Here is a 15,604-nt window from a genome sequence, read left to right on the forward strand (position 1 = left end):
AATTAACTCGATCGACCTATTTTTTCATATCAAACACACATACTCTAATTATTCATAGATAATTAAAAAAACGTCATATACAAACATAATTAGTAGTATACGTACCACCATTTTCTCTCAATCATGTTCTTCATTCATTGGTGTCTTTTATTTTGAACTCTCTTTCTCTGCATTCTTGAAATGTTTATGCGCCTCCGGATCCAAATTTTCACATAAGGATGAGCCCACTCTCGATACCATTCCATGTAATTTGCGTACGCTTGGGAAGTCCCATGAGAAGCTTCAAGGAGTCTTTTACTCATTTGGTTTACTTATTGGGAACGAGCATTCCAATGCTCGATCGACGGTGCATTTTCATAGTTCAATTTAACATGTTTGTCCTTAAATTGGGAGGTGTCTACGCTCAGTCTAAAAGGAGTTTCTTCAGGCATAATTTTCTGGACAATACCGATTTGGCGGAGCGTTCTACGAGGATCTAAAATGACAAACCCGGTTGCATGAAACAAAGGTCTCGTATAGGTCATCACATCAGAAAATACTCTATCACCAACTTCATCTTCTCCATCCTCATCAAGTTTCAAATATGAATCAAAAGCCACATCTTCAATTGTCAAAGTATACAACGTTTTCCTCATGTCGACCATTTCTATCTCTTTAGCCTTGTGTTGGGTCCCTGAAAAGGGGTATCTCCCTCTTGTAGATTTTTCTAAAACCCAATTTGTATTTCGAGTAGGCCTCAAGCTTTTAAAATGGCCGGAAGCCCATGACTACGTCAATTTTTTTTTTTATAAATAAGATATTCTAGCAGCCCGTGAAGACGTGTAGCCAATCAATACGGAACAATCTCTTGCCTCACCCCAAGGTCTCTCATTCCTCTTAATAGGTAAAGGCTCCATAGAATCAATTACTTATCTTTCCGTTGTCTTAGGTTTATACTTCTTATTTATATCCTTCTTGTCCTCCTCCTTGCCCTCCTCAACTACGGATTTATCTTTATCAATAACAACACCACTAGAAGTGCCAACTTCAGTTCCTCCGGTAACAACAAGTACACCTTCATTTCCACCACCACTATAAGTGCCAACTTCAGTTCCTCCATTAACATAAACTTCAGTTCCTCCAGCAACTCCAATTTCAGTTCCCCAGTGACTCCAACTCCATCTCCACCACTTTCATTTTCTCCAGCAGTCACAACTCCACTTGCATTCCTTGCGTTTGCACCCAATGGTTTTGCGTGACGAGGTTACGGAGTCGGGTCACTACGAGGTGTTACTTCTTGGGATCTTTTCTTCTTCTTTTCTTTTCCTCCGTTCCAAGACAAACAAGGCAAAAAACCAAAAGTAGATAAGAAATACGTCTGGGAAAATTTGACAGAACCAAACCGTAACATCTAACACGTCTAGGAAAGTTGGATAGTCCAAGACGCAACAATTATTACGGATGGGAAACATAGTAATTTACCAAGCCGAAACATAAATTACGGATGGGAACTTAGTAATCGACCAAGCCGAAAAACGCATTACAGATAGGAAAACTTATACGTGGTTATATAGCTAGTTCAATATTTAACACAATACCACATACGTCTAGGAAATTCCAAGCCGTAATATATAAACGTCTAGGAAACTGAATTTCACGGTCAGGAAATAAAGTTGCGGATAGAAAAACCGAGACATAACTAAACTACCGCTGAAAAAAATTCGAACATAGGAGAATATATCCCATACCGAGAATATCCTAGCCGTATACAACTAGTAACGGATAGGATTGCTCCATCTCGTACACATCGACTGAGTTACGGCTGGGAGTTCTTATATATCCCAATCGTGTAACGTATAAACGGCTGGGAAATCAATAATTCCCAACTGTTATATCTATTTACGGCTGGGAATACAAGAACTCCCAGCCGTAAGCATTTTTAGAAACCGTTTTTTCAGACCTAAAATTTTCGAAACCTACTGAATAATCAACGAAACGCTTGATAAAGAGTGGGTTTTTGAATTCATACCTTATTGCTGTTATATCAGGAGTCTCGGCGGCTGGTGGATCTCCTTCATTCACTTCTTCTTGATCTTCAGTTTCATCTTCATTTTATGAAGTTGGTTTCTCTGCTTCAGTAGGAGGTTGATTCGACGAACCTTGACCTAAATTTTCCTTAGGTTTCATGCTTTTATAGAATGAGTTTAATCGACGAATAAATTTTTTGGATTCGACGATTAATCGTTTCAAACGAATGAAATTGAAGAAGAAGAAGAAAAAAGAAGAGAGTGAGTGGAGGGAGGGACGATTTTGTTTTTTGTTTTAATGATTTCAGCTTTTTTTTGTTTAATGATTTTATTTTATTTTTATTTTTCAGTTTTGTTTTTCTGATTAGATTAATCAGTTAATGAGAGAGTAGAAGGGGAATAAATTAAAATTATATAAGGGTATTTTTGAACTTTTACATATATATGATCTCCCCCTATAACATTTGGGTTCCACTTAGTATTTTAAACCCCCAAAATCTCTCTCTCCTACAACCCCAATAATAGGATTCTTAATTAGACCCTTTGACTCAACATTCAAGACGGACCGTGCTACATGAACAACACAATGACAGCTGATTGACAGCTGATCTGACTTGGAAACCAATGTGGAGGAAAAAGATTTTCTTAATTTTATCCACGTCATCATCGAGAAAATAAAATGGAATTATCGAAAGAAGTTCACTAATTAGAACTTCTTCACTCCCACATCTTCATGATCAACCAATTCTATCTCCATTCAGATGGATACCACAAAACGAAAAATGTAAGTATATTAATCCAAAAGTATCATGGAGCTCAAAATTCCTTCTTGATTTGAAGAGAAACCCTAATATTTCTTAGTCTTATTACTATCCACCATGGATGTACTATATAGAAGATGGATATTATTACTGGTACTACAAAAAATTGATTTTGCTTTGAAGTTTTTAGGGAGATCTGCTTGTGTGATTGTTCAACGCATAACTAAAAAACATGGATAAGCAATTATGATTTGGAATTTACAAATCAAACAAGAAATCAAAAAAAAAAAAAAAAAAAAAAAAAAAAAAAAAAAAGTAAAAATCACCCTAGATTCTTATACAATCAAACCCGAAGATTAAACATTATCATGGAAAAGTTTAAGGTAAGAAAACCTACAAAACAATAGGAGATCGATTAGAGGAAGGATCTAAGGGCAAAAATATCGACAATCAAAAAAAAAAAAAATCGGGAATGCAACTAGTTAGAGATTTCACTAATAATCGAGGCTTTTTTTTGATACTTGAATCAATTAGTTTTGATAAATCTAGAAGGATCTTATCAAAATAAACCGTCACCTCTTTGCAAATAAAACCAGAACCTCTCTGCAATATAAATCAAGGTATTTTGCAGTCCGGAGTTACGTGGTGTTAAAGATGATGATGTGGGTAGAAATTTTTTTTCTCTTTCCTCCACCTTAAGTTGCCACGCGGGATCAGCTGTTACTCAGCGGTTATCACGCTGTTCACATAGCATTCTCGATTCAAGACTGTTTAGACAAAGATTCTGCACAACATTTTATTTTATTTTTTGACATAACAAAGGCAAATTTGATTAAAAATTTTGAGTCACCAAAATAGTGACATCAAAAACTCAAAATGTTACACGGATGAGTGCACGACCACAATTACATAGCAAATTGGACAAATTATAAAAAGAAAACATGTTTGAACTTAAACCCCCATTAAACAACAAGCATTTAACATGTGCAATCAATTGATTTGAAACCTTTGCTAAATTATTGTATAACCTAACATTCCGTTCATTCCAAATTCATCACCGGATAGCAAAAGGAAGTAGGCTCCATATCTTCTAATCATGTTTTTCCATTTCTTTGTGTTTTTGTAAACCCATTCCCATAGATTAGCTAAATTATGTTTTTATCTCCATATCTTCCTAATGATTCTGCACAACATTCAAGACTGTATAACAAGCGAAGTAGTTGAAATGCATTCAAAAACTAGTTGACACCGTGTTTTTTCCCATCAACACCTCCTATTTGGCATATCTATTTCGTAGGAATTTCACATAGCATATCATTTCTCTATATCAGTAATGCAAAGCACTAATATGATTTCCTTGGACAATACAGGACCAGGATTCTCTTTGTACGAGCCATCCATGCTCACCATTTACAATATCTTCTCTTTCACTGAACAGTAAAGGACAGGAGTTCATATAAAATATTCAGATAGGATGGTCATTTTTATATGATATATATAGGACAGTTACTAGTATTAACTGATTCTCAAAAAAATTGCATTAATGCTCAACACTGATCAACAAAATTAATACATCCAAAAAACATAAAAAAGATAATTCGGAGACCCATATATTTTTTTAGAATTTTTTTTTTTGTCTTTCATTTAACATCTCTCTTAAGTACATTCTGATCAAGCTAATAAGTTCATGAACACGATCAGAACTTGTTAAATTTATGATATATTAAATCGAATCTCTCTCAATCATGAACATCACTGCTCGCGTTTGTGGCTACCCTCAACACAGGTTGCTTGGATTGCTAGCATCTTTTGGATTTCTGGGCATGGTCCTTGATCCTTGTCGAATATTTTACGGTCAATGGGAATGGAACATTCAGTCTTCCCCAAGCAATACTGTTTCACAGAGAAAAAAAAAAAAAAAGCTCAGAAATGTACCAAGGAAAGTAATTATAGTAGTAGTAGAAGCGAGTAGCCTTTTTTTACCTGTTCGACAACTTTCTGGCTTGAAGCTGAAGTGCAGTTACCGGCACTAATGATTCCACAAACACCGGTAGGATTACCGAAGCTTGCGAAATCGATAGAGGCCATAACTTTGTAGTTAGGACACTTCAAGTGTGCCTTTGGTTTCATGTCATCTTTCAAAGCTGTAATCTTTGCATCCTGTCTTGCCCATGACTTGACTGTTGGTGGGTGGTATTCAGAAACAAAGCTACAGATTGTATCTCTTTTTGCAAGTACAATTTGAACTCCATCAATGTCACCTCCTTCTTCTTCGAAGATAACCAAAAGGTTATCAGATGGCTTCAAGAATGACCTTGGGATATGGTACCTGCAGAGAAACAAAGTGAGAGACATGCACAATTGCATCTGCATGGGAAATGTGATTACTGCAGCTGTAGTAGTACTTACTCTACTTGACTTGGCTTGCCAATAGGAGAAAGATAGGACACCCAGTAGCGACCAATGCTTTGTCCATTTACCCACACCATTCCTTTTCCCATGGTAGACATGTCAATAGCAGGAGGAGAGTCTCCTTCAGGAGTATCAAAGTATCTCTGCCATGATGTAAGAAAAAAATAAGCATCTTTTGCAAATACAATTCTGGAATTGAATGAAACTTTGAGACGGTCTTGGTATCCAAGTTCGCAATACCTTGTACCAAGTAAGAGGCTTCCCTTTGCCTTTAGCACTAGACCATGTAGCTCTGTGAGATCCACCCTGTGTGAAGAGTTTGATTTTCTCACCCTCCATACCCACCTTATGGTTCCAGCCGTTGAATGAGAGGTCACGTCTTCCAGACTTCAAACCTTCAATAGCTACAGCGTGAACACCCGCCATACGATGCTCTAGGTATGCTCCACTATCCGGAAGTCCAACTGTCATTCCCAACAAGCTAATATCGTTGGTTCCGACCTTTAGATTTACGGGTGCTTTGAAGCTGAAACTCTTATCAATGTTGTTTCCATGTCCGTTTCCTGAAGGCATGAAAAAATCATAATATGAGAACACAAATGCTTCTGACAGAAATGGAACTTGGATGAAAAATTGCATTAGAGTAATAGAATTTCACCTATGTATTCTCCGTTTACGAATGCTCCCATTGCATGACCAAGATTTGCAACTTGGATGACTGGATGACTGCCCTCTAAGTCCTCACTCTTGACCTCAAACCTTGTGGTATACCAGAGGTAGTCAGTGGTGTCCTTGGTTTGTGCTAAGAGTTCCAAGGGTTCAATGTATTTAATTTTTGCATCATCAACTGTGGGGATAATTTCTCTGGTCATTTCCCATTTGACATCTCTGTTAGCTCTTTCTGATTTCTGGAAGGTCCTTGCATTGTGTTGTGCAACTACGGTTTGAGTGTTGTAAACAACAGTTTTGCAGTCAGGGAGAATACTGATAGAATGTGCGGGTAGATAGTATTGGTTTCCTCTGAAAGTAGCAGTTGCAGGTTCTCTAGTACGGTTGTTGCACAAGAAAGCTGCGCACTCACCCCCTGGCTTCTCGTAGATTCTTGCCTCAAGTTGATCACCCAGAATTTCAACAGAAATCTTATCACCAAACAACAATGCCTTCTTGCTTAGTCTCAAAGCAGTATGCAAATCCCTGAGGTGACCCCATTTTGGTTCCTTCTGAAGGCCAAAACTGTCAATTGGAGCTTCATCGTAGTAACGGGTGGTTACAAATGAGGATGCCGTTCTACCAAAGTTTGTCCCTCCGTAATACTGTTGACACAAACATGAGCACATTTTTTTGTCAGTACATTGAAAAGTTTCTGCATTTCTGATCAATCAAATTGTTGATATAAAAAAGCATACCATGTAGTAGTTAGCAAGGGTCCCATTCTTAGAGAAGAAACGAGCAACTGAGAATGCAAGATCTTCTGCTGATCTTGCAGATGGTGGATCTCCAAAAACTCGATATCTGCAGCCACAGGGAAATAAGAGCTCAATAACATGAATGTGTGAAGAAATGTGCTATTTTTTGGAGTCAGTTATGGGACAATCATTTCACTTACTGAGCAGTCCAGTTTTCAGTCCACAAGGAAGGCTTGTTGGGTCTGTTTGGTCCAGTGAAAGTATCTCCACAGTTCCTTCCATTGCAGGTGTTGATCTGTGCATCATATAATGAATTTAGATATATGTAAGCATATTTTAGTCGTCATTACCCCAATCCTCCAACAATGTGACAGCAAGAGAATATGAACTTACAACTGGATCAGGAGCATCCTTTTGCTTGCACATCACCCATGGAACTCCAGTCTTCATGCCAACAGCCATGTTTCCAGCCCACTCAACGTATCTGGTTCCAAGACTCTTGTATGCCAATTGGACATTGTTATATTCGTTCTCGATCTGAGCTAAAATGATTGGGCCTCCTTGAGAAGCAAATAACTTTTCATCCTTCATCTTCTTAATGATCATTTCGGTGAACTGCTTCATGTGAAACTGCAAAACAAGGAGTAGTATGAGCAAAACTCTTTTGCCTAACATGTTATAATGTGCATAATCTGATTCATTTACAAACCTTGAAGTTGTCTTCGTCCGCACGGAATGTTATTCCGGGGATTTCTTTAAGCCAGTATGGGAATCCTCTGCACAAAGCAACATTCCTTGAGAACCAATTCCGATCCAAAGACGAATAACATAATATAGTGAGAGATGAAGAAAAATATACCCGAAGTTCCATTCGGCTTCGATGAATGGCCCGATCCTGAGGACTACGTACATACCAGTCTTTTGGATAAGTTTGATGAATTTAACTATATCATACTTCCCTTCAAAATTAAACTGCATTGCAGAGATAAATCCATATTAGTCATCAAGCCAAGACATGGCATATATAACAGAATTGAAGCATATATGTATTGCGTTACCTGTCCTTGTACGGGTTCATGGATGTTCCAGAACACGTATGTCTGGATGACATTAAGGCCTCCGTGTTTGGCTTTGTTCAAGATCTCAGGCCATTCCTCTGGAAGACTACGAGGGTAATGAATAGAACCAGAGAAGAAAAGCTCTCTCCTACCATTAACCATAATAGACCTTCCATCAAATGTGACAGCGTTTAAATTGAGTTTTTCGTCATCTGAAACCACCAAACCGATGCATAAAGAAAGAAACACCGTTAAGAAAAGTAATCGCTCTGGTATCACCATTGCGAAAACGAACGATGTTCTTGTGTTTATGGAGAAGTAGACGTTTCAGATGAACAAGAAGAAGAGGAAAAGAGAAGGATATTTGAGTTGAAACTACAAAGATACTATGTTCATGATATTTTGGCCTAAAGGAAGTTAATATAAATTTCCATGGCACTAAGGCTTGAATGTGATGGGAGATTATATAGTAGTGGGATTGTAATAGGTTTAAGCTTGATTTTTACATGCTATTTTTAGTTCTTGGCTCAAATTTCTTCTTCACAATTGTTATTCTCTGTCTCTACATTGTTTTTACCATATTAAGTCAGAAGAAAGAACGAGTTGGACGTCTTTTTACTAAAATGGCGGGCAAAATTTTCTTGGTTCGTGGGTTCATGACACGTGGTTGTTAACGATCTCCGAAAATTCCTGTCTTCCTCATATTTCGTTTTCGTTTTTCTCTCTCCTATTTACAGACGTTCCCATTCATCTGTTATAAAAATCGGAACATTACGACGCGTAACTAACCGATATAACTAACAAAACAAAAAAGAAAAAAAAGAGTGTAAAGTATCGGCTGGCTTGTAAAAAGAGCGAAAAAGATAAATAAAAAGGGGCGTTCCGAGAATCGAACTCGGGACCTCTTGCACCCAAAGCAAGAATCATACCACTAGACCAAACGCCCTTATTGTCTTGGATCCAAATTTTTCCATATTTGAACAAGTCTTTCAGTTTCCCTTCTTGTAAATCCCTCACTCGGAGTCTGGTTGATGTTGAGACTATTAGTCCCACATTGTTGGGAAATCTAAGATCATGCGGTTTATAATCTCTAAGGGCCTTTCCACTCATTTCCAATTAGTTTTGAGTTGGATGCCCGTATTCTAACATGGTATCAGAGTAGGCTATTTGCGACGAGTCATTGACCGCGCCTTTGTTCCGCGTCACCCGATTTATTGTTGCACGTGTTAGACCCAACGAGGCTACACGTGAGGGGGCGTGTTGAGACTATTAGTCCCACATGGTTGGGTTAACTAAAATCCTATGGTTTATAATCTCTTAGGGCCTCTCTATTGGTTTTGAGTTTGATGCCCATATTCTAACATGGTAACATAGCAGGCTATTTGAGACGGTTCAATTGACCGCGCCTTTACTCCGCATCACCCGATTTATTGTCCACGTGTTAGACCTAACGAGGCTACACATGAGGGGGCGTGTTGAGACTATTAGTCCCACATTGTTGGGTAATCTAAGATCCTGCGGTTTATAATCCTTAAGGGCATTTCCACTCATTGCCAATTGGTTTTGAGTTGCATGCCCGTATTCTAACAATTGATAGTAGATTTACACCACGATGTCAACTAATCAATTGTTGATTATAAGGTATTAGAGACTCCACCTGCTTCTCCATCTACTTACTTATCAGTTTATGGATCTCCAAGGAAACAGCTTCGAAACTCAGACATGTCTATATTCAAAGATATTGTTAAAAAAATAGATGACCGCGTGCGGTGGGGGGTCGATCGAAGAGAAACAACGACACGATTAAAAACCAACCCAAGTGATACCCGTAAAAAAAAAACACAAATTAAATATTCGAAAATGAAGAATATACAACACAAGAGTGACAATTTTAGATAGTATATTGTTGGGCTTGACAATTGTTATAATCGCTCCTCTTTTTAACGTTTTCTGGAAGCCCTTGACATTTACTGATTTTTGCAAGCTTCCTGAAAGTGAACATGGAAAAAATGCAAGGTCTGAAATTATTTTTGACCACAATAATGCAACAAATGTGAAAATGAGACTCTCTGTCGATCATATATCGACCTTTGCCTGATAATCCCTTACCTTTATGCACCGTGATTTCCCAATATAAAATGAGCGGTAACTGAGTCCACTGACATGTTACCCCCAAAGATGATATCCAACGTTGTGATTGGAATCACACTCGATCCGTCATATACTCGTGGAACGGTGTACTTGTCGAATTCCACCATAACAGCTACAAACATATTTAAGGGTGATTTCTCTTCATTTAAATACAAAACATCTACAACGGTTACCATCGAGCCATTATCCAAACCATATTATATGGATAGATTTATATGCCACATCACCCTTACTCCCTTTAACAATAACACAACTTCTTGCAACCCTTTTGCTTCATATGAATCTGCACTCTTAGTTGTTTCACAATTGTTCTTCGAAAGAATACATGCAACATGGTACCCAAGCTCTTTAAAACATTGAAGGTTATAGCTGACAACATAAGACTTGGTGGGAAATAAACGAAGAGCATGCTTTAAGTTGTTCTTCTATTCGATTGTCAACATCATGTAATCTCTTCCGTTAAACATATGCCAATCGTGAAGAGTAAACCTGCCATCACTTAGTCTTAACAACATCATCTCTAAAAAATGATTCTTCAACTCCCGATTATCGGAATACCTTATCAAGTCGGACACATTGCTCAAACACATAGTAAGAGAGAGAGCCTTCTAGCTGCAATCTCGTCGGCCTTGAGCATATAAGAGAGTGTCAAAAACTGCTTATAGTTGTCGTATGTCGTCGAAGAGCACAATAAAGACATTTTCGAAAGGCTCACTGCTCAAAAATGTGTCTCTCAATCGAATATCAATATTCACAAGCATCTTTCTTCCAATCATGTTGTATTCATCAATAATAATCAACTTTATATCTTCAAAATCCTCCTGCATAAATCCACGGCAAAAACCGATAAATACTAACAAAATTAAATGGCCCTGAAATAATGGGAAAAAACTACCTATTTATATGTATCTACATTATGATATATAAAATGCTAATGATAAGTCATTAAACATGTCAGAAGCATAAATCGGCAACAAAAGAAATAATTTATATTCTATATTGAACATGTTAGCTAGTATAATATGATCATTCTTTCGTAATTCAGTATCACCATATCCTGTAACATTCATGTTAACTTAGGTATACCCCAGCATTAATTTTATGATGGAAAATGTGATAACATGATGTCCATATATAAAAATGACATTAGCAGGATTACAGAAGATTCCTTGGGTGCCAACCAAGGTCAACATGTTATTGCAGGTGTCATCTATTACCAACTCTTCTACTACGTTAATTTTATAGATCATCATGGGTCTTTATCATCCAATCCAAATGAATGAAAATGAATAACAACTTTGATATAATACGTGAAAATGTCAACTGACAAATCACTTCTGGAAGTACGTCTTTCTAAAGTAAAAACCTAGATTTAGTATTAGTATAAACTCCAAAGTACAGTCAAAACACGAGCATGCAGAGCCACTAGCAGCGAAATGGAGGTTTCAGAATATATCTCTAAACAAGCTTCATGTCAGGATACTTCTAAGATTAGTTGTAACAGAATAACAAATATCAAAGGCAAAATGCCACACAAACTACATACTTTAGTGTTTAGCAGGCGTGTCGGATACATGAAACCAAATGTTCAATGTAATCCTTGTAATCAAGAAAATAATATAAATTACTCATCTTTAACCTCATTATGTGAAGTTCTTGTTTATAATAATACACATGGACTATAAAACAACATACGCAAATACCAAAGCGGGAGCATCTATCATTTTTTATCAAAACTTATGTCTGATATGCTTGATCCATATTCAGTACCTCATAACTGAAATTATTGGTTTAATTTGGCGGTTTCATAAAATTATTGGTCTTACTCACAGTATTGAGGTCCTTGTACCCAAATCTTAGTGACTTTATACATATATTCAAGATATTATGTCCTTATAGGCCAATTAAATAAGATTCTAGAACAATGTCATGCTATCAAATCTCAAAATGCTTAAATCTCAATAAAAGATATTTTTTTATATGATGTACCTACATACATCCACATTGTTCAGTCTCCTACATCTTGTATGAGTTATTCATATCCGCTTACGGCAAGCTCATGGTGGATGGTTGCACCAACGATGTTGAAAGTCGTTATACCATTGAGAGCCATGATCCTAACAGATTTATCATTTCTTAAAAATTCCCTTGTTCAACGAACAATACCATACATAAGATTTACTTTTCCTGTGTTCTCCTTCATTGATAATCAAACGAATAGTTGAACACGTTCTCACAGAGTGTACAACCATATCAAGTGTTGCGAGTTGTTGATTTAAAAAAAAAACAAAACAATAGGAGAACTATCTGGACCAGTATACAAGTGTTCCTCTTGCAATGTTTTTCCCAGCGTGTGGGTGAATATAACATCATCGGCTATCAAAGAGCAATGTTACAATCCTTCTGACCAATTATGTAGAACATCAAAAGATCGTAATCATAGATTACTATCCAATAATGGCCCAAAATTGGGTATCAGCGCTGCCAACATCATCCAGTCATCTAGTGGTTCGTCTTCTGGATCACTTTCGTCTTCAAACTCATATATTATGCCAAGATTTGCAATTTGATTTTCAGTGGTGCGGCTAAGTCAAACATAATATTCCGACAACATATGAAAATCTATTTTTGTTTCTTCAGCAATTTTGTAACAACTAGATAACATCATAACAATGTTTGTTGTCTACAAAAAGACTCTCATTGATCAATAGTTGGCATGATATTTCCTGCCAATTAGGTAAAACCACGACAACATCCTCATTACGAAACTTGCACCATTTTCTACGAGCAAAATAATGTTTTTTTCTCGTTTCAATCAACGACTCTTTCTCAAACACATATGGTCTTCCCAAATATTGGGAGAAAAAGTTAGGCTAGTATCCTGTGGTTCTTCATTATCACCATCTCCTCTCCACTGAAGATGCAAAAAGAATAAGCTAGCCTCACTCAGATTCAAAACAACAATTATTCTTAAGGATTCTTGCAAATGCCAACCCATCAGAAGGTGACATAATTCTTGGGCAGAAAAATCTCTGTCCGATGCATTTTTAATGAGGAAGCGTATCATTGCAGATGTGGAATCACGACAAGGTCGCCTATGGTCATCAATAATTCCACGCAAAGCATCAATAAAATTCTTGGAGTTTGGTTTAGATTTTGTTGCATACTTGCCGATATATTAAGTAACATATTCTATAATTTCTATTATTGTTACAGCTGACCAATCCATATTTGCCATCCGTGTTCGCATAACTGCTTTGTTATAACAAACAATTATTTCTTTGGCTAACAAATTTGTACATATTGTTATTCTATGGCTCCTCAACAAGGTAAGATTCTAGTAAAATATCAAATTGAAACTTGAACCTACAAACTTGTTTCCTCATTGTCTTGCTTATCCGCAAACAATAATCTCCACATCGAGTGTTCGCATAACACAATTCACAAGAGATGCATAATCAACTTCATCGATAACCGATAATAGAAGTCTTTTCTCCGAAGCAAGTCTAGGGTAGTCTCGATATTTAATCTAATGTATAGAAGTTTTACGCCGGCCTGCCAGTCTCACCACAACCTGCACTAGGCATAATCAACTTCATCATCATCTAAAAATTGGATCCAAATCCACTTTCTTTGCACAAGGATGATTTTGTACGTTAATGGAGAATGTAACATCTGGATGTGCACACCATACTGTCAAAGTATTCTAATAATATCAAACGACGTAATTGATCATCTGTTGCAATATGAGAAACCTCTGATCCATCCTTAAACCACAAGAAATCGTGGACATGGTCGCTCCCTCGATTTTTCCACTCAAACCTATACCAATGATCGACTATTGAAAATTTCTTCTTCAAATACTCCTTGAAAAATATAAGTACCTGATTCAGGAAGAACCAAGACACAACAAGTGGATTCTCGTTCAGTAGCCTCCCATTTTTTTCGTTTTTTTTCCATTGGTTTTAGAGTTTCTAATGTGTTTTCTGGGTCAAGGAGAGCATACAGTTCAATCTACTGCAAATTTTTCATACTTAAGGTAAAGAATATAATAGGTAGACCCAGTTGCTAGACCTTGGATATGATCTCCTTTAATCTAGTTTACCAGTAAGCTCGAGTAACCCTTATATACTTTGCAGAAACACGTGATAATATCCGGTTGTCCCCATATGGAACCATGTATCGAATAGCTTTTATAGAGAATTCACCATCAGATGGATGATTCTTAATGTAAATAGGCCCCAAGGACAAAGATCGCAACCTAGTTAATGAATTCAATGCAAAGTAATGAAACCTAGAGTCTTGGGCGAAGTGTCCATCATGAAGATTCATTAAGTTTTGAAAATATTGGTAGTCACTAACCTTTCAAACACTTGATTGTCTCAAATATGCACTACCTTAGGGGAATTGATATAGAAATGTCATAGTTATATATCCTTCTTTCGTTAACTCATCCATAACTTCACCAGTGAATGGAAGCTCTGTAGTAGTATGATCAACTTCATCTATTTCCAAATCTCTCCTGATACATACTTGTTGAACAGGTTGTATATACGCACTAATGGTACCTATTGTTTGGAACTCATCGATGTGGAGAATTTGTTTCCGCAAATATGGAGGTCTGTTGTAGTCGTCATTTTCACGGGACTAAATGAATAAAATACTGTATTAGATCAATGCAAGATAAATGCAATGGACATTCAATGAAGACACCCAGATACGAAAGCTCTGACTATGAAAACCTTCCAGTGCATTGAATACATAATGAAACTTAAGAAATTGGCATTAAACATCGCATAGTGCAGTGAGTATGATGTATGAACAATAATTATGAGGGCTAGCAAACTGCAGAATCGTACCAACAAGTATGCAGAAATGCATATGGCATCACATGCACAGGTTAAGAAGGAAACGCAAATTAAAAAATCTAATTAATTTGTTTTCACGTGGTGTTGAAATGAGGTGAAAAGACGAGGATACCCAAATACACCACAATCTTTTATTTATCAACCTATAAGTCCTCTACCGAATGTGATCGTCTATGGACAGAGTCGAGACAATACAACAAATTCGGTTCACACTTCGCGTGATCGTCTATGGATACGAGACCGAGAAAATTTACAACAAGGTCACTTGTGTGATTGACTATATATGGATATAAGATCGAGACGATACGATAACAAAGTGTGCACTTGATAATAGGTTCGGTAATAACCGAAAATCTATAGGATCAATATCAAGTGTTACGGAATTAACGTACAAGTGCAATTTACTTTAATTATAATAAAACAATTATATGCGGAATAGTAAAGTAAATGGCACATCAAGATTTTGTTAACGAAGAAACCGCAAATTCAGGAAAACCCCGGGACCTAGTCCAATTTTGAATACTCTCAGAATTAAGCCGCAATGCAAAATCTAATACCAACTTCGTATAGTTGAGACCAAGCAGGCTACCCCTAACTACTTAGTTTCGTCAGTATTCCTGCGCTTTCGACTTCTAGAGTCACGCACGTGAATAGCAAGTCCTTTGGATCGTTTTCCAAACAACAAAGGAAGAATCTGTTTGGTAACCACTCTAATCAATCATTCTAAAAGATATTTTATGAGTTGTTGACAAAGGCCCTTATGTTTAATCTAATAAACTTCTTTGTCTGGTTAAATCAATCTAAATATTGATTGTCGAAATAATCAATTTCTAGATTCGCAATCAATCAGTATAGATCTCAAAGAAAAACTATAAAGCGATGCCCATATCACGCAACTAATCAATCAAGTCTATCAAAGATAAACCAATTATAGTTGGATCC

General features: G+C 36.9%; 1 protein-coding gene and 1 non-coding gene across 2 annotated transcripts; both read right to left on the reverse strand.

Annotated features, from left to right (window-relative positions):
- Positions 1 to 4,348: 4,348 nt before the first annotated feature.
- Positions 4,349 to 8,091, reverse strand: LOC113288947 (beta-galactosidase 13-like). Its single transcript, XM_026538104.1, has 11 exons — positions 7,644 to 8,091; positions 7,445 to 7,557; positions 7,295 to 7,361; positions 6,979 to 7,215; positions 6,786 to 6,880; positions 6,586 to 6,691; positions 5,838 to 6,492; positions 5,420 to 5,742; positions 5,177 to 5,322; positions 4,751 to 5,096; positions 4,349 to 4,660 (listed from the first exon to the last, which is right to left on the reverse strand). Exons 1-11 carry the CDS (start codon positions 7,923 to 7,925, stop codon positions 4,520 to 4,522), a joined length of 2,511 nt encoding a protein of 836 aa, XP_026393889.1. The 5' UTR covers positions 7,926 to 8,091; the 3' UTR covers positions 4,349 to 4,519.
- A 426-nt stretch (positions 8,092 to 8,517) lies between these two features.
- TRNAP-UGG lies at positions 8,518 to 8,589 on the reverse strand. Its single transcript has one exon. It is a non-coding gene; the product is annotated as a tRNA-Pro (tRNA).
- Between the last annotated feature and the right edge of the window lie 7,015 nt (positions 8,590 to 15,604).

The sequence above is a fragment of the Papaver somniferum genome, chromosome 6 (assembly GCF_003573695.1).
Source record: "Papaver somniferum cultivar HN1 chromosome 6, ASM357369v1, whole genome shotgun sequence".
Lineage (NCBI taxonomy): Eukaryota > Viridiplantae > Streptophyta > Magnoliopsida > Ranunculales > Papaveraceae > Papaver > Papaver somniferum.